The 25,621-nt window shown below is 42.9% G+C and overlaps 1 protein-coding gene across 1 annotated transcript; it reads left to right on the top strand.

The window, feature by feature from the left end:
- Positions 1 to 5,884: 5,884 nt before the first annotated feature.
- On the top strand, positions 5,885 to 25,621 carry epn2 (epsin 2). The gene is made up of 10 exons (XM_070922979.1): positions 5,885 to 6,010; positions 12,163 to 12,943; positions 13,879 to 14,033; positions 18,728 to 18,840; positions 19,051 to 19,155; positions 19,630 to 19,756; positions 20,298 to 20,450; positions 20,942 to 21,034; positions 22,459 to 22,689; positions 23,251 to 25,621. Exons 2-10 carry the CDS (start codon positions 12,513 to 12,515, stop codon positions 23,601 to 23,603), a joined length of 1,761 nt encoding a protein of 586 aa, XP_070779080.1. The 5' UTR covers positions 5,885 to 6,010; positions 12,163 to 12,512; the 3' UTR covers positions 23,604 to 25,621.

Here is a 25,621-nt window from a genome sequence, read left to right as displayed (position 1 = left end):
TGCTGGTATGAAGGACAAATGTTGATCTATTTACTGTCAAACTGTATTAAAGGCAGTCCAACAGTCACTGGTGGACGTTGGAATCTTCTCTCTGGTTTTCTGCTGCTGTCTTTGGTGGACATAAGTGTGTTTTTCTGTGCTGTGTTCACTCATAACTACAACTACAACGGACCTGAGAAAGTGTCACATTTAAGTTTAATTTACGTTATGCTCTACCTGTGGCAGCTATGTTCATAGTCTCTGTAGCTACAGTGTACAAACAAACAAACTTTACCTCTTATTTATGAGGTCTGACTTCTCCAAACTGCACACTGAGGCCACAATCTGTCACAGAATAAGAAAGCCTTCACCCTTTTGCTTTGTCAAAATATGTCACGAGAAATGCTGCTGCTGTCTGCAGCACTTCAGTCCTGAGTTATGTGTTTTTATACATTCATCATGAAATTATCCTACAGTACAATACAAGTAAAAACCACAAAACATGGACATTCTTGGGACTCTGAAGAACTAATTCCCTTTCATTTGAATTGATTCAAAACTGTGCTTGCTAACGTGTCACGTATGTGAAAAAAAGTATAAAGACAAGTGTGGCAAAGTGAGAGACAGAGCGATGAAGAGAAGAGAAAACAAATAAATAGAGCAAAGCAGAACAGCAGGAAAGCATGGACGGACTGTGGTTTCAATAGCATGACCTGTCCAGGAAATCCCCCGTCAGCTGGTCACTTGACTCAGCCATGAGAAGAGGGGCTGCAGGAGGAAGGGGAAGAGGAGGGCTGAATGTGCGCTGATGGAAGAATAGAAGAGGAAGAGACGGAGAGGAAGTGGTTTTCAGGGCCAAAGCACAAGCTTGTCCTTTACTTTTTCCTACACATGAGGAGTATGACATATATATAAATGCTGCGCAGTGATGTTGAATGTGAATAAATGTAAATATAGTAATATACATCATATCTATTTGTGCTAATTGCTCATTGCTGTTGTGTTTCTGTGTGGCACTTCCCAGACTCTCTCGCCAAACAAACAGTGTGGGCGCTACTTTTGTTCTGTATTTGGATTTTCTGTTTGTCGAGTTGGACTTTCTGTAGGTGGTAGTGTTCTTTGTCTACTCAGCCACAGTGGTGTTCACTGTTCAAACCCCCCTTTCTTCTGTTCGATTCACTCAGCTGATGCAATGGCTTCACTTCCTGTGTCCATTTCCAGCAAGCGGATGTTTTGAACATCAAGTGTTAACACCTTCGTGACGTGGTCTTATTTCATTGCACTCCATCAACTGCCCACACCGTGGCACATTGTCTGATAATATTCAGGAATATTTACTTTGAAGTCTTCTCATGAACTATTATGTCTTTTTTTTTTTACTGGCATCATATTATGTATGTTAACAGACTTCAGTAACCTGCAGATATGCATGTGTCACACACAACACACAGACACATATAGTATGCAAGCTAGTGCTTTTCTGCCTGAGTGACGCTAACATTTCATCGTGTGTGTGTGTGTGTGTGTGTGTGTGTGTGTGTGTCAGCGGAAGCAAGTGGGCAAGAGTGGAAAAGCAGGTGGGCACAAAGTCTCTCAACCTCCCTTCAAAGAAAACTACAACACTGCTTTTCTCCATCTGTTTAGACTGTAGGCCCAGTTTCTCATTAGTTTGTTTGTTGTGCTTCCCCTCTCGTTCTCCTTATGTTACATTGTCCCCATGACACTTCTTATCTCCCATCTCTCTCTTTTTCTCTCTGTCTCCCCCTTTTCTCTCCCCTTCGCTTGTTTTGTAAGGAATTCAGATTCAGAAAACATCCACACCTCTACCTCCTCTCCACTCTCATGTACATATATATATGGAACAGTAGGCAATCAGTAGGCAACAGGCAGGGTGCGATATCAGCTGAGTGATTCCCTTATTCATAATGTATGTTGGCTGAAAAGAGTGTTGTGAACTCGGTGAGAAACTTTTCTCCAACACTTTTCACATTTCTGTTGCCCATGTTCACTCCTCTAAGTCAACATAAGGAGTAAAAAAACAAAACAAGGATCATTCATTTTAAAAAATAAATTAAATCTGATGCACTGTTTATCAGAGAAACCCAGATAAAATGTTAAATGTGTAAAGGCCTGAAAGCCTGTCTGTTAATTACAGTGGTGCTGTCTTTTCGGTGGAAACACAATTGACCGTCAGCTGTTTCACGAGCGTCTGTGTCTGTAGTGATATTGAAACCATGGTGGGTCCAAAACTATGGTAAATCTTGTAGCTGTGAATTTAAAAAGTCCAATTTGTAAATTAAACATCATTGTGTTTTTACTTTTATGATTTATAAAGAATTCAACATAAGAAAAAATCTAATTTGGCATTTAGCTGTGCAGAAAAGGCTGTCTGTGTTTGAATTAATATGGCTGTTTGCAGCTAAGTAGAACTAACACTGTGTATTATTAATGTTTCCTCTGCAACTGTTGGTTCAAACCACATCAGTTGGTTTTGTGGGGTATGAGATACCCACCAGAGAGTCTGTTAACAGTGATGAGCTGAAAACTACAGCATAGTGTGTGCAAACAGACTGATTCCCTGAGTGTATCTGAATTATAGATTTTCCTATTTCCCATGATCGCCTACAAGAATAGGAAACTGGAAAAATCCAAATTTTGTTGCTGATTGTTGTTGATAACTAAAAGGTTCAAGTTAATCTCACGGAGGTGAGCTCATCCTGTAAGATATGTGTGCTAAAAATGTGTGAATGTCACCTGTTCTTCTTCTTGCTCACCTTCTCCAGGTAGGATTCACACCAGCTCCCGGCGAGCATAATGCCATTTGCATGTATGAAAAGATTTAGCTAATAATCTGGCAGGAGTGGCAGGTATTATACATGATCCTGTTTCATGCTTTGTCTTCCTCTGCTTTTTCTGCTGATTCGGAACCATGTGTTCCACTGCAGGCCAAAGACTGAGTCCTGCCAGTCTTTCCTCCTTTCCGCATTATATAACTTTGTAGGTTTCGAAATGGATGCTCCAGTGATTCAGGCAGCGACTACCAGGCCTCTTTGTGCATCTGTATGTTTCCTCGCGTGAACCTCCATGTTCACACATACTGCTGAAGTAGATTCTAATTAATATGACTCACATGTGTTGCTGCCTTTGGAGCTGTGATTTTTCTGCAGTAGGCGCCTGTATTGCTGGTGTGTGAAAAACAAGGCTCAATTACATAATGTGGCTGCGATATGGCAAATCTCTGACAGAGACTGAACATTATGAGCTTCACCAGACTGGTATTTATATAGGGTTAATGTATTCTCAGGTGTTATTTTGACCATATGGATTCATTAATTAGAGCTTGAAGAGGTTTACATAGCATGTAAACCATATTTTGCATATCAGTCTGCTCTGCCCTGATTAAAGAACTAAATATCTAAAAAATAAAAAAGGATGGTGACAGCTAGCGTGGATTTTACACTACTGCAGATGCAGATGAGACTACCTGGTGTTTTATGCTACTCAACTCAGTGATTACACCTTGTGTGACCAGGAATGACCTTGGTGGGTACATTAGACCTAAGGGTGCAGCAGGGAAAAGCTAAGGGCCCAATGAGTCTCTAATAGCGTATGAGTGTCGTGAATGGGGGTAATTATATGAAAGCAGGCAGGCTGTGGTGTTTAATGTTAATTCGCTTTAATGACTTTTTAAATCAAGGGTCACCAGTGCTAATCACATATTAAAGGACACATGTGGTTGCAGGGGTTCAGTTACAAGGACCTCCTGAGTTAATAAAACCTTCTGATCACAAATCGTATAATAAAAAGTAGGGTACTGCTGACCTCTGCTGGCTGAAATGGGATCTGCGGGGGAACGATGTGACCTGATCTGCAGGAGGCACCCACGCATTGTACCACATGCATTACCTTTAATGCATTCACAATTTCAAATATGTTGCCTTCAGTGGAATAGCACAGTCCAGGTTTGCATGAGCTTGAATGGGTTTGATAATGAACTGAGGCAAATGTGATAACACTCATGATAAGGAAGCGCTAACCATGAAACAAGGTGATATCAGGGAATGGCAAATAGTCTTAAATGTCAAGGTGAAATTTTTGAATATTTATTGTACTTATCAAATGGTTTTTGTTTTATATTTTTCTGCTGTATTCTAGAGAAATATATATTTATATACAGTATAAGAGCACAAAAACATAATGCCCTCCTGTCTCCTAGTGTTATTGAACAAACCAGCTTTGGGCCATAATCCTCTTCTGCATAAGATCATATCTGAGCCAAATATTGACTGTTCCAGTGTGTTTTAATGGGGATGCTTTTAAGTCTAGTGTGATGAGTCATGAGCTGAGATTGTCAGATATGCAGTCAACTGAATTCACACCAAAGAAAAATATGATCTACTATACTATCACTATTTAAAAAACACAGCTAGAAAATATTATAGTTGATAATCAGTAACCACGAAGTGGAACTTTATTATCTTTTCTCCTGGAAGTAAGTGACAGATTGTCAAAACGTCATCAATTTAATAAGTACTTAATACTTAATAAGACAGAGTGTAATATAATTTAATTGTTTTTATTGCATCCTGACTTGCAAATATCAGCTCTATTCTGTTCCAAGCAATAAAACTAGTGTGGCTGATAACAGAACAGTATTGTATAAACAGCTCGGTCGCACCAGGACCTCCAAGTCTACCTTTCTTTTTCTTCCTCTCACGCAGAGACTGAGAAACACACCGAAATCAGCTTGGGCTTTCTTTGGCTTGTCCTGTGCTCTGAACATAGCAGAGAGAGAGAGAGAGAGAGAGAGAGAGAGAGAGAGAGAGAGAGAGAGAGATAAAAACAGAGAGGATGAAAGAAGCAAAAGACCAAAATAAAATGTCACTGCCTGCCAGGAGGTAAAGCATATTAAAAGTGAGCCAAAGAAGCAGCTTACAGAGTCCACATTGGCCATCTACACACTGTAGTTCAGGTGTTGGCAGGGACATAAAACTGTGACGTTTGATCCCTCTCTATTTTTAAGCACCACTCTCTCCATCTACACATGTAGATGTCTATTCATAGCTCACTGTACACTTTTCAGGGAACTTTTCACGTCTATTTCTAGAACCTGATTTGAATAAACAACAGTATGTTATGCATGTGTGTGTGTGAAACGTGTGTTCCTCCCTCTACTTAAAAGCCCTGCTGATGAGATGGTTGCACAGAGACAGTGGAAAAGTCTGAGTGATGGAATGCTGTCCTGCAATGTTTGTGGCTTGTACCGACACACCTGTAACACACACACACACACACACACACACACCAGGCTATCCCTGGGATTGACAAATCATGACATGCACTTGCTTGTGTTGTCAGCCTACATATTTTTATTCCCTGTGATACAACTTTTTCTACAAAGAACGGAAATTACACAAGTAGTTTCCATAAAAGAACCTGATTTACCTGAGAGGTCTGTTCTGTCACTAAACAGCTAAAACAAAAGAGACAGGAACTATGTTTTAAAATAGGATTATCCTTGTGATTGGCATTACTGAGGCGGACATTGTTAACCAGCATTGTGGTTTGTGCTTTGGTTGATCTCTGCCAGCAATAAGGCCCACTCCTTTGAAAACTTGGATGAAATATATGGAATATACATGATGATGACTGTATATGACACTCTGAAACAGGCCTGCCCTGTTACTGTAACGTTACATTTATGACTTGCTGGGTGACATGGCTTTAGTTTACAGCGGGGAGTGAAGGGGCTCTCTGTGCCCCTGGCAACTCAAGCCGCCTTGGTCACACCCTTCCCAGCTTCCCCCCTCCCTCCCTCTCTGCCCGCCATGTTCTGGAGGAGGAGATACGTGTAGCCTGGCTTTAGCTGGCTTAGCATTAGCAACACATAGCTTGGCGGCGGAGGCGCAACAAGCACCCTAAACGCCGAAATAAGTACTCTATCTTGTTTTTTCCTTGGAATTGGCGAAACTTGTTTATGGGTTTATATCCCTGGACTAACAATAGAGCCTGACGTAGCCCAAAAGATATGGTAAGTTAACGTCGGCTTTCAAGACAGTCGAGTTGTTTTGTTTTTCCAGGGTGTCCTGTAATCCAGTTTGCTCTGGTGATGTCTCCACCGAGCACCCGTCTTGGTTGCTAGCTTGAAGGATTGCTAACTAGCTTAGCATGCTAGCAGGCTGTCTTGGCACAGAAAATATGTTTGGGAGCTAATCGGAATGGTTATGTATCTAGGTGTACGACTGACTGTGAATCCAGTAAACGATAAGCTTCGTATTACATTTAAATGCTGAGTGATCAACAGTTGTATTTTTATCCGAACAACGGGAGAGAGGAGATCTGCAGCTGGCTAACCCAACATAAGCGTTGCTAGCTTTGATCCAACTTTTTTCAAAGCCAAGTTTTGATCACGCAGAAACGAACGTTAGTCTGTGGTTGGATCTCCCATCGCAAGTATCAAAGTATGTGGCAAAACTGAGTGGGGCAGAAGATTTAATAAAATAAACTTTACTTGGGTTATACACTTTTCCAACCACCCGAGTTAACTAAATCAACGTAAGCAAGTTGACGCTGTTCGCTAGCTTATTTTGCTAGCTAACGACAACTACTTGCCGCAAGTTTGCACTGAACTCGCTAACGTTAGCGGTAACCGTAAGAAGCAAGCGGGTCAGTTAGTTATTCCACCAGATGTATTAAAGTGACGTTGCACAAACTTAACTAGATCTCTGCTACACCCAACAGTATATTCGCAAAGCAAACAGGTCATTTGACTGAAATGCTTGGAAATGTGATTGAGTTAACGTTAGCTACTATCTAAGCTACTTTAGCTTATGTGCTATCAGTCCAGGGAAACGCCGTGATTTATTTTTTTGTTTTGTTTTACAGCGGCTTACTTCTCTTTATTTCATCTATCGATACACCAGGCTTTGATAGAGAGGACTGCTAAGTTAGATCATACTGTTGTCAGTTTTCAAGTCAAAACTTGACGTCCTTGTACTTATTGAGATTTTTGGGGAAATTCTTTACGTTGTGGGCGCTGTCTGTTTACTCGCTGCTTTTCCAGTCGGCTAACCCTGCTGATAGTTAGGTAGGCATAAAAGCTTTGCTGAAAGACACTGAACATGGTTTACACGTACAATATATTTCATGGTGCTATTTATTCAGAGCCGCACTGATCCCATATAAACGTGGCCTGAGAGAGGGGCAGGGCTTTGTCTATTGTCAGGATGATCAGTCAGTCACAGTGGGTGACAGATGCATCATCACCGTCCTCCTCCCTTCCCTGACTTGGCTTTGTCTCTCGGCAGGCCAGGGAGGACAAAAGGCGGGGTGACATGCCGATTTGAAGGTGGCTTCTCCTCCTGTCTTTCTCTCACTGCTTCAGGCTTGAAGCCCATCATATCTCACACAGACTCACAGTCACTTCAAACACGTGTTAGTGGTTTGATTTTCTTTGGGTTAGACTTGACACTATTGTCAATTTGTCCTAATCCTTGTGTAGCTGAGTGGTTGAGGATTAATTGCTGGTATATGTTGCTTGTGGTTCCACTCCAGTGTAACAGAACAGAAGTAAATGGATGGTGAAGGAACTGGCTGGATAACTGGATGTCACACTGTTGCACACTCCCTCCTCTCTCCCTCTTTCTTAACACACACAACAATACTGACACACACACACACACACAGAGGAACTTGGTTGTGCAAGCCTTCTATCTCCAGATCAGCTTTACTCTTGCTGTGTGTGCCTGGCAAGGTAGACCTGTTCTCAGTGTACTGCTTCTCAACCTTTAATGCTAATCACAGTTTAGCTAGGTTTTGCCAAGACACACCCAGACACTGCCACACACACACACACACACACACACACACACACACACACACATACACACACACACATATGCACAATAGGTTTGGCTTGTTGTGTTTTGTCAGATTTCGCTTTCTTCTTGATGGACATTTACTGTCATATTGGGCTGTTGAACAAATGTCTGTACTGGCTGCACTACAAAACCAGCACAGCAACAACTTTGAGTCCTCAGCTAAGCCAGATTTATGCCTCTCCATCGATGTGGTTCTGTTATAGACATCAGCGTCTCAATCTCAATTTTCTGTACCCAATTCAAGCTCTTTTGATATTGAGTATTTGATGATACAGACTCTGTTTGTTTTTTTGCAGTTCATGCGTGGGTCATTCATTCACCACGCTGTGAGGTTCCAGTGTTTTAACCAAGTGCGATTTTTGATAGCTGGCTTACTGGTAGCAAACAAACAGGGCTGTAACGTGATCAAGCTTTATATTATTGATGCAATTTTGCAGATGGGGTCTTGACGTCCCCAGTTGTAGATGCCTCTGCCAAAGGAATTGATTTACAGTTCAGCTAGGGAATTTCACCTGTTGATAAGCACCACCACAACACTAGATAGACATGTAGTCAGCCTGCCATTGCATACTTGAAATTATTGTGTTTTAGATTATTTTATTCACTTTCTAATGGTGATTATTGCTGCTAGAAGGTTTGCAATGGAAAGACTTGTTGCTAGATCACTTTTATTATTTATTTTTCCACAGACATTTTGCAATGTCTGTTCACAGGCTTTTATCTGCAGCTACTTTTTAAATTCATTTTTAAAATATAAACATCTAAATATCGAATTATATTGCAGTTATTTTTGGCGTGGCTAAAAGCCATACCATGTAAGACACAGATTTGATAATAATCTTATGAGTTAATTCACCAGTTTCTTATTTGGTAAAAACGGGATTCCCCAGTAGGGCTTCATTTGAATTTTCTGACTTTGCATGTAGTGGTGCACCCTACTGTTTTGTCCTAGTCCTCTATGGAGGTAATGCGGTTAATATTTTGCCATGACGTATATTTACTAGGTCATTTCTCTTCTCTCACCCACTTAAAAAAACTGACTGACTTTGGATTAAGCCCAACATAAATTTTGGTCACAACTGATACACGCGTGGCCCGTTGTGTAGTTGCAGGGCACTGTCAGTTCTCTGCTGCTGCTTCAGTTCTGTCCATGTTCATGACATTAATAGTCATGAATTTCTACATGAATTTGACAGCTTGCTGGCAGAAAAGACAGCCAAATATGTCAAAGTCAACATAGCTGACATCAAGAAACAACAACACAAAATGTAGGTTAGGGTTGAGGATACGGAGAAAATCCATTATGTTAATTGTAATCCAATGTATATCCAATATTGCCACTAAGCAGTCTGTATCGCAAAATATCTACAAGTAGATAAATATTGTCTAGAAGTATATACCACTGAATCTCAGACAGGCAGAGAGACGAGGGGGCCGAAAGGTTGGCATCAGATGATAGATGAGTGAGTTCATCTGAAGCTGCAAGAAGTAGACTAAATGATTTTTATGGTTATCTTCCTATTCTAGCAACGCAGAGCCATAATGGCAGTTTGACAAGAATGACAGGCTCAGTCATTCAGACATAATCAACCTGCACTGACACATGAATATGTAGACACACACACACATACACACACACACACACACACACACACACACACACACACACACACACACACACACACACAGTCCTGTCTCTTCTGGGCTCTGGGGCTCGAGTGATCTTAAGCACAGAAGGGCTGAAGGAAGGCGGGCCAGCGGTGTCTTGTGGTGGGGGTTGTTCCGGGGTGTGAAGGAGGTGTGGGAGGGTGGGGGGGGGCTGGGATGGACAAGACAGACTCTCCTCTCTTCCTCCTGTCTGCTATGGGTGAATAGGTGATTATAGCAGCAGATGTGTCATTAGGTCTGAGCTGTATTCATGCGGATGCAGGGTGAGGAGGGAACGTTTGGGGGGGGGGCATGCTCCACAGGAATCACATTTCAGTGAATTTACGGGATGTGCCAAGTTGTTTTCTCACCCCCACCCCTCCAAGCACATACACTCACACTCATCCTCGTTTCCTCACCCTCGTCCCCCTCAGCTGTCTTTGCATGGCATTGCTAGGCAGGAAGGTCCCTGAAACAAACGCATACACATACGTAAATGTACATAGCCACTTTTAACTGTTTCATTCAACACAGCCCGCACAATCACTTTTAACACTCTTCTTCTGTTCATGAAAGCACTTGTTTGTGGGGCATGTCGGTGCACGCTCTCAGCAGGGATCAGATTACTGAATAGGATAAGTCATCATGGGTCTCCCTAGATTGCAGTCAGAGGAATAGTGGGCACGAAAACCTAAACTGCTGTTTATTACTGAGAACAATGATTCAAATGAGATTTGGTAAGTTAGCAGTTAATGTGAATGTGTGTAACTGTGCCAATGTGGTACACGGCAGTATTGGGGTGATAAGAGTGTGTGCGACATTTTCTCTGGATGAATAAACGTAGACCATCAGCCTCTGTGCTAATCTGGCTAAATGATCAAGCCAAGGAGATCCTGCTGTGGCTTGTTTGCATCTGAGCTCAAACTATTACAATATCGTATTTCCGTGAAATTGATTTTTCTTTCCAAACAGCCCATATCATATAAACATAAGGACACTACTTGGTAAAAAGAAGACGCATAAACGGTAAATGTGTGTTTCATTACTTAATACTGATACTTGCTAAAGTGACAGGCTCAATGAAGTTTGCATATGGACCTTGTGTGATGTGTGTGTCGCACAGCTGTGAGTCTCTACACACTTTCCATGCTTGTGTGTGTGTTGGAAAGTGTTTAGTAGCTGGGCTGCTGATCTGTTTGAAACAGGACAGAGTCTAGTCATCATCAGACTGGAAATGGTTTATCTGCCACCCACCAAAGGGTGGAAACACATTGTTACTCATTGCTCTGGCGTCTCTCATAGCAATATACTGAATGGTAATACTGCAGTGATGGGAAAGAGCGTAGATAAAGGCTCATTAATGTCTAACTTGTTCGAGAATGATGCCTGATTTTATTTGAAATTAAATAAGCAAAACATTGAATCCAGCTCTGCTAAAATCAGCTATTGCCTTTGTTTTGATGAATTACCCTCATGTCTCCTTGGACTAAGCTGCATTTTCACGTGATGTTTGATTTTTGAGGGATACAATACATATCTCTGGAAAATGTGTTAGATACACCTGCAGCTATACAGTGTTTTGTCAGCTCACATTTACATGACAAAAACTAAACATTATAAGCTTCACTAAGTAAGATTTATGAATTGACTGATGTATTTGACTGCTTTTTATTTTGCGGGTATAAGTATATATTTATAGAGAGGTTTTGTTCATACGTAATCTTGCCTTGAACGTGGCCTAATAATAAAATACAGAACTTAATTATCCTGTGAGACACTAGTTGTGCAGGTCTTCTAAACGTTTGTGCATTTCTGATTGTTATTTTTCTTTTATGTCCTTCATCGCATGACTCTTCTAACTGGTTGCCAGTAATCTTGTGTTTGCTTTTGAATGCTCCCATTTCTTGTCCTCCAAGGCACCGAATGAGCAACCTTACCACCACACAGACTCGACTGCCCTGAAATTATTCATTTTCAACACCCTGCCTTGTAATTTGCGTCAGGTTACTGTAAAATCAAGTGAGAATAGAAAAGTGGAAACACAATTCTTGGTCACAACACCCTGGCTTTGATTAATATAAAGGAGGCAGGCTCTCAGCAAGTGCATGGAAATTGCTTATCTAAGTGTGAAAGTATGAAACGTATTGTTTTGGCTGGTTTCAAAAAGGAAGGCAGTACAGCTGCCCCTATAAATACATATTATCTTCACGATCTCATTGTTTAGGTGTGGAAATTGGGATTACAATGACACCTTTAACAGACAAACTCTGATTAGACCCATGACTTTACCAGATGTTTTTTAGTATGTCAGTTGTTTTCAGTGTTTTTCTAATGAAAGGTAGGTTCAATTAAATATTGTTTCAAACATGACTACTTAGGAAAGGGGAATTTGATTAGCTCGGATTGTTGTGGGAAGTTTTAGTTGGAGAGAAACATGAAGTTGTCATAGTGCTAAAATGAATACGAAGCTGTTGGTATATTCAGATGTGGGCAGTCACTCAGAGACTGATTACAACAAGGAAGTGTTGTGTTGTTTGCTCTTTCAGTTTGGCTGTACGTAGCATTTTTCTCCTTTCTTATTCTGTTACCTTTTCTAAAGGTCTCTTTTTTTCTTCTCTTCCTTCCACTGACCTGTTATTTGTCTTGTCTGTCCTAGGTGATGGCGTGGTCATGTGTGCAGCCAGCACTGTGTGTGTGGAGATGGTTTTAACAGACGCTGTTCTGGAGGACTCAGGAACACTGCACTGGCCTGAAGAAGCCTCATAAACAAACACACACGTACACGACACACACAAGAAGATTTACACATACACACGCCACCGCCGTGCCTTGAGAAAGGACACAGGCGCACGGACACCTAACAAAAGCTTCAGCTGAAGCACGCACACACATACACCCTCTGTGTGTGTTAGCCTCTCTACCCAAACATTATTGGTGTCCTAGCTCCTCTCCTGTGTGAGAGTGTACATTGTATTTCTTCCTGTCTGTCCCATCTCCACCGCCACCATGCCGAGCTCCACCATCCGCCGGCAGATGAAGAACATGGTGAACAACTACTCTGACGCAGAGAAGAAAGTCAGAGAGGCCACCTCCAACGACCCCTGGGGCCCGTCGTCTTCGCTCATGTCCGAGATCGCAGACCTCACCTACAACGTGGTGGCCTTCAGCGAGATCATGAGCATGATCTGGAAACGGCTGAACGACCACGGCAAGAACTGGCGCCACGTCTACAAGGCACTCACCCTGCTCGACTACCTGATCAAGACGGGCTCGGAGCGAGTGGCGCTGCAGTGCAAAGAGAACATCTTCGCTATCCAGACTCTGAAGGACTTCCAGTACATTGACAGAGACGGCAAAGACCAGGGCATCAACGTCAGGGAGAAGAGCAAGCAGCTAGTGGTCCTACTCAAAGACGAGGACCGCCTCAAAGGAGAGAGGTAAGAGCTTTATAAATCAAGTTTGAACAGATGCACTGACTCTGCTCGCTGCCCAGTGGCAAGTTCAGCTCTGCGTGTGTAGACAGTTTTTAATGATAGTTGCTGCTTTTGTTAATGCAGTTTCAAGAGACTTTTATTTATCTGAACCTTCTACAAACAATTCCAATACACTTATCTCAGAACGTGTCAGTATTTTAATGATTATTATACTGATGGTCACCCATATTCACTGTAAACTAATTCAAAAGATAACCACAACGTCAGAAATGGGGTTTTTCATGGGTTTTTCCCTTTAGGACTCTGCTCATTGTGTTTCCACACCTGTTGGTTCTAAACAAAGATTGATCTCTAGGAAGTCGTACTACTTTGTCATTTACAGTGGATCTCTACCACTGGTAGTAAGTGCAAACAGAGTTTACTGCACTTGAAAAATGGCTGCAAAGTTAATGTCTTTCCCAACAGTCTTAAGCAAACACCACTCTGGAGATGAGTTGTCTACTTCAGTGATTCTCTGCGGCTGTACTTGAAGATACTATAAGATGAATAACTGAATTTAGAGAAAGTGTCATTTTTCTAACACACAATATCTCAGACACAGATCAGATTCAGAAAAATTAGGGCATCGAATCATTTCCAGAATTAGACTAATTGGCCCAAGGGGTGTGTGTCATCATTTGTTTGGCAGCATGTTTAATTCTAATAATGATTTTTGCCGTGGCATTTTAGAACTGAAACCATTTGAAACTGTGATTCTCTGGGTGGTTTTGCTAATAGACTTCTCACTATTTCCATCTCACTATTTTTTGTTCGAGGACCAATCGCTCTTTTGTACCTCATGCGTATTTTATCCCTTTTGATCACATTAAGGATTATAAAAATCTTGACTTGAGCAAAGATGATTGAACATATGCTATTATGTTTTCTTGTCCTACTAGGTCTCAGGCTTTGAAGACCAAAGAGCGTATGGCCCAGGTGTCCACAGGGAGCAGTCAGATGGGTTTTGGCCGAGGCTCATCTCAGCCCAACCTCTCCACTTCCTACAGCGAAGAGTACGGCAGGTCAGAGGGTTCACCTGCCTCCTACCATGGCTGTGAGTATTATCTTATAGTTACCACATAGGCTGCGCACACACACACACACACACACACACACACACACACACACACACACACACACACACACACACACACTGGGCTCGTTCCATATGTTTAAGCAACACGTGTAATACAGAATATTGCATTCTACTGTATTGTGTCCCAGTTGGTGTAACTTTGGCCTACATCCCGAAACCTGCCCCTCCCCCTGTTCTGTCTCTGGCTTGCAGTCCCGCTGTAGGACTGCATTCCTCAGCACACACACAGAAGAGGAAGCAGAGTTCACCCCCCCCCCCCCAGCCTCTATCATCCACATGACAGAGGAATCTGCTCCTCTTTTCAATGATACACTCACTCCTCCAGAGACACAGCGAGGGAGAGATATAGAAACACACAGTGACAGACAAGAGCGACATGGATAGATGAAGATGACACAGAGCGATACATGATGGGAAGAAAGAAGTGACAGGAACCCAGACTTGGCTAACATTTAATAAAAAAACGGACTAGAGAAGAAATGCGTTTTTTGTTAATGAGACGTGCACTTTTTCATGTGTGTGTCAGTAAAGTGTAAATGTAGTGACACTTGTTGGGCTTATTTTCTTTATAGTTTAATATATTGTCTATCATGCCACGTATGTCCCTCTTTGAGTAAGCAATTTAAGGGGTCCTTATACATAACATATTTGGTGATAAGTCATCATTTCTCTAGTGTTTCTCTACTTGAATTTCTACTAGCACTCATTTCTTCTAGTTGTTTCTGAAGGAAATTGACATAAAAGCAGTGTTCAAATGGATTGAAAGAAAGATGGAGTGAGAGATGGAGGAGAGTTTACAAGAAACAGGAATCCCACCCAGGAAATGGGGTAACGCAGAGAGGGACAGAGGGGAAGAATGGAGAAGTGAAAGAGTGAACCTTGGCCTCTTTTCCTTTCATCCTCTGACCCCTAGTCCTTTGTACACAGCAGGATGGTGGTGTGTGTGCGCGTCTGTGTGTTGCCGTGCATGTGGTTTCAGCCTGTGTGGATCTTGCGTGTTGCATGGAGCGTGCGTTCATCTTCTACTTTGTGGCCCACATTCCTGCATGTACGTTATGTTTGAGTGTTTGGCTCAGGGGCGGAAGCTCCTGCAGCTGAGTCATCAGTTGAGAAAACTGAAGGAGAGGCTGGCCAATAGGAGGGAGGCTGGGCTGCCGCTGTGGGCGTTGCCAGGCGGGATTTTTAGGATTCCAGTCAAACTTTCCGAGTATTGTTGTCCAGACGGGGTGTGAATGAACAGCCATGCAAGTGTGACTGTTGGTGTTAACCCAGCAAATCCCCCAGTTCCCAAAGTATCTGAGGTGGTCTGATCTAAGACATTAAAATGTTGTTAATACACTATATACAGGTCTATTTTTTTCGTTTTCAATAGTTTTTTCCTCTTCTTCAACATACTGCATTCTTTATCAAACAAAATACTGTTTTTAAATGTAATTCTTTTGTCTTGTTTCTCATAATATGTAGTTACAATTGTAGAAAATGTCTTATATGTAATAACATATGTTTTATGTTGTAATAGATCGATTTTAATACCTTTTCATCTTTTCATTTGATTAACCTTTTCAACCATCTGATTCCATTTAGTTATTTGAAACGCGTATCTATCTTGTCATCCTACTCGCACACCTGTGTGTGTGTGTGTGTGTGTGTGTGTGTGTGTGTGTGTGTGTGTGTGTGTGTGTGTGTGTGTGTGTGTGTGTGTGTGTGTGTGTGTGTGTGTGTGTGTGTGTGTGTGTTTTTGTGTAAGAAATACCCTAAATGTATTCTTAGGCTGTAGTTTCCCTGAGATCAACCAGCCAAAAGTAAAAGCATGTTTTGCTCTTCTACTTCAGTGATGCCTTTTCAATTCAAATAGTTGAGTGCTTCTAAAGCTCAGCATGAGTTCAGTAAGTCAACTTAAGCGATGGGATCCTATCAAATGTACATGGCGCGCAACACACAAATGTAAGACAATGAATGGAGTTCACAAACTCCAAATCAACAAAGAGTAAATACAGGAGATCTATTTAGTTTTATGATCATTGATCCTCTTTGGTTGCCTCTCATCCTCCTGACCAGTGCTCAGTGTAGTTGCTGCCTTTACGTGCAACACTCAAGCTTCCCACAAAGGTCTGGGAAAAAACAACAAACTGCCTGGAAAATATATGAAGAAATAATGTTTCACATTGTTTGAGAATCTGGACTGTGCATTTGAGGAACTGCCCGACAGCCTCTTAATTCTTTATCTAGAGAGACAAGAGACTACATGTCTGCAAATGTGGGGATAGTTAGTGGTTGACACCCTGGGATAATAATCCTGTGCGCTATTATCGCCACATAAATCTACTACAGATGACACTAGTGGTCATCAGCCCATTTCACTTTCTCCAAAACTCAGTTCTCTCTGTTAAGACCTTGAATTTCATGCTGCACTTAACAGTCTTAACTTTGTTTTGAAGGGTTTTGTAAGCTAAAGTTTTTTGTGTATTTGCTTGGTCATTAAACGTAGCACCACAAAACATTTAGACGATAGCTGTCTAGTCTAGTTGTTTCTAATCATAACACGCACGTTAGTGGCACACAGTAGTTGACTGACACAGAAAATTAAGCATATTTAAATGCATGTTTTCTGCTAGCAGGCAGAGCTGTGTCTGTGAGGAATGCACAAGAAATTGTGATTATCCATATATGGTCCATTCCCACAGTGGTGGGCAAGAAACTGGTGTGTTTTAGTTGGCTTTGAGTTCTGTTTATTTGTCTTTCTGACTTGCTACTATCAAGTGTTGTCTCTCTTTTTAGGTTTAGTGGTTAAAAAACTATTGTTTAATTAAGCCCTCCTTTGCTTTGCTGTTATTTTCAGCGAGATTTAAAGAGAGCTCAAGGAAAATATCCCTTTTGATAGAAGAGCATTATGCATCATAATGTTAATGGGAGATATTGGCGAATAAACAAGAATTACCTCCTGCTGTTAAATGGCACGTACACATTTTGTTGCTTAGCTAAGGACTGAGGCTTTCGTCTGCCTTTTTGAACAGATGTAGGTCATCCACAATTTCACATATAACCATGTCATTCCAGCATATTTTGCAGAGTTATATTGTCTCTGTGTTCACTGTCTATTTAAGGCAGACATGCAGTTTATGTTGAGGCCATGGCTCAAGTCCCACCAGCTAACCAAACACACCTCTACCCCTGGTACTTCTGGTCACTTTCCCTGGAGACACACAGCCTGGAGACAGAGCTTGGGAGACATGGGTTTGACAAGGAGCAAGCAAGGCAGGAAAGGATGATCATGGTCTGACGCAGTGAATGAATTATCAAGAATATATATGTTGTCATTATTGGTCATTTTCATATAGTTTCAGTCATGCTGCTACTAAAGCAGAAACACAAAACACATAATAGCTTGATATTATTAGGTATTAAGTTTGCAACAGCTTTCCGTCAGAGTATTCCTTTTAAAAGTAAAACATGGAAAAATGTTCATGGAAACATTTGATTGTTTAAATTTACTCTGTAATGTTTATAGAAAACCTGCTGATGACATTACTTTCTACAGAAGTCTTGACAGGGCAGGAGGATGTTCGTCAAAGTGTGAGGTTTCAGAGTTACTTGTGTCAAATAGTGAAACTAACCGTCAGTGTTTCCCCAGTTCACATTTGTGTCAGTGTTGTTGTTTTGTCCTTTACGTATCTTTCTCTAACCACTTACATTCAGAATAGCTATCAAAATGATGTAACATTAAACACAAGCTCATCACATCACGATGAGTATTGAGTGTGTGTGTTTGGGAGTGTCTGCAGAGCATGTCATGACTGGTCTCTGTTGTTTGGAGCAGAGACGGAGAGAAAAGAATTAGGCAGGCAGAAGAAGAGAGACAACGTGTATTATTGATGTTGGAGAACAAGAACAACATTAAAGTCTGAGAGGAATATTCTCAGGTTGGCCAAAGATCCCACCAAAACATTAAGATTTCATTTGCACACCATGTTTTTTTTTTCTTCAATACATACAGTTTATATAGAACTGTTGCATAGAAAATTAATTAAGCAAAGAAAACATTAGTGCACAAAACCCCACAACATTCACACATGTATACAACTGTCCAAAGCTGGACTGCTGAGAAATAATGAAGCAGAAATAGTGACATTATATAGACTCTATATAATGTCACTATTAAGGGAAAAGTCAAGAATTGCGATGGTGATGTTACTGTGTTTTGTCATCACCTCCCACGCTATGGTTCCCCCAGAAACGGCAAAGTTGCTGTTTCCAAACTCAAAAGACACTTTGAATACACTCCAGGCTACCTTAACGAGTGTCTTGGCGTCGTGACTTCTTTGTGTTTGCCACGTGCAGTGTCCGTGTGTTTTTCGTGTTGCCACATGGCCTGATCTAATCCAATAAGCTGAATAGACTTGTCATCCCTTACGGGCTCACTGAAGGCCTCTAATCACACACACAAACACACACTGTGCTTTCTATACAGTACAAAGTCATTCAAATGTGACTTCCTTTACCAATCAACACTGTTGGATATGAATAATTGTAATTGTTACACCAGGGTTCCATAGCCAGTGACACTAGTTTTCGGTGTAATTATAGTATATACAGTATATGATGGAGTCCCATGTGGCAGTGATGTTAACACATGTTCTGAACGTGTCTGTTAGCCACGTCTCCCAATGCGGGTTCAGAACTGGAGCAGGCCAGACCTCAGACCAGCGGAGAGGAGGAGCTACAGCTGCAACTGGCTCTGGCCATGAGCAGAGAGGCTGCAGAGCAGGTACGCGCACACGAACACACATGCACAGAAACACATGCTAACATGAAAGAGCACAAATCCATGCTCGTCATTATCTTTTCTTACTGTGTGCCTGTGTTTGCTTATTATATTTCACAATATAATATGAAATATACATTTACAGGAAAGCATGTGTAATCATCATTTATTTCATGTGTGTGTGTGTGTGTGTGTGTGTGTGTGTGTGTTTAGGAGGAGCGCATACGCAGAGGGGACGACCTGAGACTACAGATGGCCTTGGAGGAGAGTAAGAAGGGAGGTCCAGACTCCGTCAAGCTGCCCAAGAAGAAGAAAGGGGTAAAATACACACAAAGTGGGAGACTAGAGTGACTCGGTTATTCCATTATCATGACCATGCTCCTGAAATAGTCTTGTCTCTCCCCATCCTCTTTCTCTGCCTGACCCTGTCAGCTGCTTCAGTAGCAGTAATGAAACCACTAACTGGCAGCAGACTGCCTACTTTACTCATCATTATTCTGCCTGAATAGCTGGCTGACTGGAGTTTGAGGGCACGCAGAGCTGAAGTGATGAAGAAGTACGGCTGTATGACTATGGCTCATGTTTTAGCTCAGCACATGATGACATGACCACTCTCCGTATGATTGAATAGTATTTGTGCTGACCAACAGGTGGTCCTTTCTATCATTTCCCTCCCTCGTCCCTATCTTCACTTCATTCCATTCTTCTTTTCCCTCTTTTCTCTCCATCCTTTGTTCTCCTTTTCTTCCTTTCTCTTGGTTCTTCTAACCCACCTTCTTTGCCTCTTTCCAGCCACAGTCGTCTTTGATGGATCTGATGGATGTCCCAGAGCCTGGTGCCACTGCTGACCCCTGGGGTGCAAGTGCCGGGGCCGCAGCTGGGGCTGCTGCTGCATCAGAAGACCCCTGGCAGCCTTATGGTATACACACATACAGTATACACTCTCTCACTGGAAATGGTCACATCCGATTATATATACACACACACGTCGTTCTTGAGAAGTACTGGTGTGTAGAGTCCGTTTTTCTCTGTGTGTGTGTGTGTGTGTGTGTGTGTGTGTGTGTGTGTGTGTGTGTGTGTGTGTGTGTGTCGTCTCTGCTCTCCACCTGCAGCTCGTAGGACTGTGACTCTTTGTTAAATAGGAATGTTGCTCCACTGGCCCAGCAGCATTACTGCACAGAGAGGAGGGGAGGGGGGGGTGTTAGAGGAAGATATTGTTAAGGAAAGGAGTGTGGAGGGACGGGGAGGTAGGCGAGTAGGTTGTGGGGAGTTAGATGTGTAAATGTGTCAGATCAAATACATGCCTGCTATCAGAATCTACTCTCTTACCTTCCTCACCTGTCTCCTGTTCTTTTCCTCTGCTCCTCCTCCTCCTCTTCTTTTTCCAATTCAACTTTACGTTTTGCATCCTTCACCCACCCCCGGTCTTCCCCAACACTGAACCTCTCCCTTCTCCCCAGGGTCTGCCCCTAAGCCAGCAGCCCCAGTGGACCCATGGGGCGCCCATCCTTCTGTCCCACCCATGAAGAGCACTGATCCCTGGGCATCAAACTCCGCACCCGCCTCTGACCCCTGGAGCTCTGCAGCTGCCCGCCCCAAGACTTCCAACGCAGGTGACCATCAGGGGAAAAAGTCACTTCTTTTAATCAGTTTTGTCCACAGGCATCAGTTGTAGGGAATTCACAAAATTCACCAGTTACCACCACAGCTGTACCTCCAACAAAGAGGTTAATTTTTTCGCTAGTTAGTTTGTCTGGGAATTATGTATTTGAGTCTAAAAGATATTTGGAGAATTGTTTAGTATTTCTGTAATTTTGCATTATTTGAGTTCTCTCTATTTTAAGAAAAAAAAAAGATATCTAATCAATGGCAAAGTGTCTTGAAGACTCAGCGGCTGTGTCAGAAGGGGCACATACAGCACACAGTAACACATGCTTATGCACATCTGCATGCTTTCGCTTGCTTATTGTGTTCATTTGTCTCTTTTAGTTTACCAAAATATCCATACTCATTCATACTTGTGTTATTTCCATCTGTCTACGTGTGTGTCTGCTGTCTGTTTGGGTGATTTTTGTCTGTGTGTGTATGCGTTTTCCCCTTTCAGGTAGCTTTGACCTGTTCAATGCATCCAACGGTACGTCAAAAGAGGACTTCTCAGAGTTTGACAGCCTGCGCTCCTCCTCCTCTGTCCCCACTGGTACTCACCCTTGTCTTCGTCTCTCTACTGACATGGAGTCTGTGTGGTCTTTCCTCATTGTCCGAAATGATGCCTGTCTGCAGATACAATGTTTCTGCGGGGCATAGACACACACATGTCTTGTCTTTTGTATGTAAATATCACCAGACCTGAGCAAAGGCAGTGTTAGAACTGCTGGGGTAGACGATTCTCCTCTGCAAATGCTGCAGTAATCATATCAAATGGTGGAAAACTAGCCGATTGCTCTGGTCTGGTCCCATATCAGTGTGGTGTAATCTGATGCAGCTTTTATGTGTTTATTGCTAAATACATTATTCGACCTGAGCCATACAGTTTATAGAATCCCTGTTTGATCTGCTGTGATACTTTTAAAATCTGGTCTGGTGCGTCTGAACCAACAGCGCATGTTCCAAAAGTCTGGATTAAACCCATTCACAACTCCGGTCAGGTCGGTGTGTGAGAGGGTTCCAGTGAACGGTTTGGCACAGGTCTGAGTGTTTTCCCCATGTGGTTTGGCAGTCTCTGGGTGTGGGAGGGTGACATTGGTGTCTGACTTTTGCTCCAACTCAGCACAAACACTTCTGATACAGTCAAGGACAAGGTGAGAAGGAACACAGACGCAGGTGTGCAAAGTTAGTTTTAATCAGAAAGGAAAAAGTCTCTGTTGAAACACTAAGCCACCTTATCACCACCCGGTATGTACAGGACATGCACTTCAGTGATGTCATGGAAGCGTTCCTCTGCAGGATGAGTAACTATTTGAATTAGGTCTGGCTGAAATCTACAGGGTTTTTGGGGCGTTAATACAAACTAGGCCTGTCTGATCTTATTGGGAGCCTTTTTTTTTTTTTGGCCCTGCTACATCTGTGTCTGTTCTGAGAAGACGATTTCCATCTTTGACATTTCCTTGTGTGTGTGTGTGTGTGTGTGTGTGTGTGTGTGTGTGTGGCAGCTGGCATACTGGGTCTGTGTGTGTGTGTGTGTGCGAGTGCATTAATGAATGTCTCCACTGCTGTCTGACTGCTGCCGCAAACAAACAGCCAGGCTGTCTGGCTCTGATGTCCTCTCATAAAAGCATCTTCTGATCATTTTATTGCATCAACTCAATTTTATTTCCTGGTAAATGTTAATGTGGGTGCACATGTTCAGGTGGGTGCTAGGGGGGGTCTGTGACAAGTGAGAGCATAGATTTTGCATATTTTCTAACTGTTAAGTATCACAGATATAAACAAACTCAAACCATGTGAAACCCAGGTTTATTGTGTTAGCTATACCTCTGTTCGTGTAACGTAGCCCTGATTACAGAGTTGAAGTCTTGAACTCTGCGGTTCTGCAATTCATGTTTAATTATGATTTTGTTCCCTCAAAGAAAACCTCAGTAACAGCGTTTCATCAGTCAATTACAACTGCTCTTTGTTCCCCAGGTGATGGGGGCATAGCATCTTCTATCCCCTCCCAAGCCAGTCTCGCTAGCAGCGGCAGCCTGGACCTCTTCGACCCCCTGCCAACCTCCATGTCTATTTCTGCCACAAACCCAACTAGAAAGACTCCAGAGTCCTTCCTGGGTCCCAATGCTGCCCTCGTCAATCTGGACTCTCTGGTGACCAAACCAGCCCAGCCTGCGCCGGTCGTCAACCCATTCTTAGCTTCAACAGGTGGGCGGACGAAGAGAAAACACGGGACTCTCAAAACTTGATATGTTCTTACATATTTACAGACTATGTGTCAGCTGATGTTAGTTTAGGAAATGAGTTTTTTATCTAAACACACTGTTTAGTTCATACTGATTAGATAACAGAGTTTGCTAACCAGGAAGTGTAGTCAGCAAGCCAAGAGACATGGACGCACGTTTGCAGGCCTGAACACACACAGGCAGACACACCCATCTGCACAGTTTCATGTTGAATCATTGATCCTACCTTAGCTGTAAACTCTGAGGGCAGAGAGATGAATCAACTTAATTCATTTCAGAAAATCACAGTATAGTAGTGGCAGTGGTGTTTTAAACAATATTTTTAAGTAACAAAAATATGAACATTTACATTATTCATATTTACATTTACAACTTTTTTTAAATGATGTATTCCAGTTACTTTATGACTGTATGTGAATCACCATAATATTCATGTGACTGTAGAGCCCAGCTCACCATCTGCTGCATGCTACACTGGTACTGAGCTCAGTAACATTTGCTTCCTTCCTTTGTCTTTATTCAGGAGGCACTGCTCCTGCTTCAGCAGCCCATGCCAACCCCTTCCAAGTGAGCCAGCCAGCCCCCCCCACCCTCAACCAGATGCGGGTCAGCCCCATGCCCGCCAGCTTTGGGGGCATGGCCGAGCCCATGGCCCTCTCCTCCTTGCCCGCTCAGCCCATCTCCATGGTCCCCCTGGCAGGGATGACCCCCATGGGCCACGTGATGCCTGGAATGGGGGTTGGCGGGGGAGTGGGGACGAACGTGGGGATGACTGCGGGGATCCCGGCCTCCATGTCCATGCCCCAGCCCCTGATGAGCATGGCACCCCAGGCCGGGACGCAGCCCACCGGAACCACCAACCCCTTCCTTTTGTGAGGGGGTGACAGGGTGACGACTTGCCCCAGAGTAGCCCCCCTCCTCTTTCTCTTCCTCTCTCTTCTTTTTTGGCTCCTTAAGAAGCGTCAAAATGAACAAGGAGATGTCTTATCCCATTTATCCCTTTTTATAACCAACTCCTAGCCAGGTCGTAGTCCCAGCCTGGCCCCCCCCCTACCTTAACACACTCCTTTTACTCCTTCCTCCTCTGTCTCTTCCTCTCAATGCTACAAGCTGCCTAGTCCTGTGTGTTCCATACTGATCTGACGAGGATGTTGATGACCACAAAGAGTTCGCAGCCGTCTACAGACTTAACAGAGTAGCAGTGGTGTTTACAGTTTTTCCACAGAGGCAGGACAGGACCCGGTCTCTCCTCCCTGTCCCCCTCTCATTCACTCGCCTCCTCTCCCTTACTTCTTCCCTTAGGATTGCTCCTTTTCTTCTTCTGTGGTGGAGTGACAGGAGAGTCTGACTGTACTAACGCCAGGATCTTTATCTCACTAGAGCTAATCTTTTATAAGCCCTGTCAGCTTGTGTGTGTGTGTGTGTGTGTGTGTGTGTGTGTGTGTGTGTGTGTGTGTGTGTGTGTGTGAGAATGAGTGCACACATCTCAGTACTTTTACACTGTGTATATTCCAGTGGGTTTTACTTACACACACTGGAGTAAGGATGAGAGATGGTCAGATGTGTTTATACTGTGTGTGTGTGTGTGTGTGTGTGTGTGTGTGTGTGTGTGTGTGTGTGTGTGTGTGTGTGTGTGTGTGTGTGTGTGTGTGTGTGTGTGTGTGTGTGTGTGTGTGTGTGTGTGTGTTACTAAGCAGGGATTTTGCACAATTTATTTCTCTTATTTTTTTTTTTCTTTCCGCGACTGTTGGGCTCACCGTTACACCTTAGTGAAGGGAGGGAGGCTAGCCGCTAAAACAGCCTTGACGACACACACTGCCTCGGCTCTTGGTACCACTCGGTCACAACTCTTGTCTGGTCACTTCCCGTCAACTTGGACCTTTTTCCTCACCCTCCACGTGAACTTTGCCCCAGGGGGCACGGGATAAACAATGAACACTTATCAATGGAGATGAACCCCTTGTCCTAGGGGTTGAAAAGATACGCAAACGCAGTTGTTGTTTGTATGTGTGTGCTCATGCGCAGGTGTACTGTTAATGCTCGGATACTAACAGCTACATGTCGATGTATTTGTCACTGAGTCGCCCCCAGTGTGTGTTTAGAGAAAAAGACATGAACTGTGATGGCATCAGTATTTTGCTATCTGAACACGTGGATGCAGTGAGGCATCATGGGACAGTTTCTTTTTCCTTTTTAGTTTGTTTCTAGGGTCAAAGGGAAGAGGGTGGGTTGTGTGTGTGTGTGTGTGTGTGTGTGTGTGTGTGTGTGTGTGTGTGTGTGTGTGGTTTGCATGAGAGTTTAGCTTCCAAGTGTACTTTAATGAGCAAGTTTTTCCATTTCTCACTCAGTTAAGTGGAATTGAAATTGCTTAAGTTAGTATCTGAAGTGAAAGTCAAACCAGGGGGATAACGTAGACATCTGCAGCCTTAAGTGTGTGTGTGTGTGTGTGTGTGTGTGTGTGTGTGTGTGTGTGTGTGTGTGTGTGTGTGTGTGTGTGTGTGTGTGTGTGTGTGTGTGTGTGTGTGTGTGTGTGTGTGTGTGTGTGTGTGTGTGTGTGCTTGCATGTGTTGTCTGTGCAACCATATATCAAGGAGTGTTACTATGGTGACAGGGTTGCTAAGAAAGCTCTGGCTTTAAAGGGCACGTCAGCCGCTCAGCATCGGGAAGAGACTTTACCTCCGAGTGGATTTACTGCGGCTAATCTATCTGCAAGAACATTACCTGGTGGACACACACACACACACTCACACACATGGGGTTGTTCCAGCATCGGTCTATTGATAGCATAGGGGATCCCGCAGCAAACAGTAGTGAGAAATGTCATGTAAACAAGCAGTTGTTCATTTTGTTGGTTACTTTTTTGTTGTTATTTACTCATTAGATGTAAATCCATA

The sequence above is a fragment of the Enoplosus armatus genome, chromosome 17, assembly GCF_043641665.1.
Source record: "Enoplosus armatus isolate fEnoArm2 chromosome 17, fEnoArm2.hap1, whole genome shotgun sequence".
Lineage (NCBI taxonomy): Eukaryota > Metazoa > Chordata > Actinopteri > Centrarchiformes > Enoplosidae > Enoplosus > Enoplosus armatus.
Note: the sequence above shows the minus strand (reverse complement) of the source record. Positions and strands in the feature narration are given on the sequence as shown.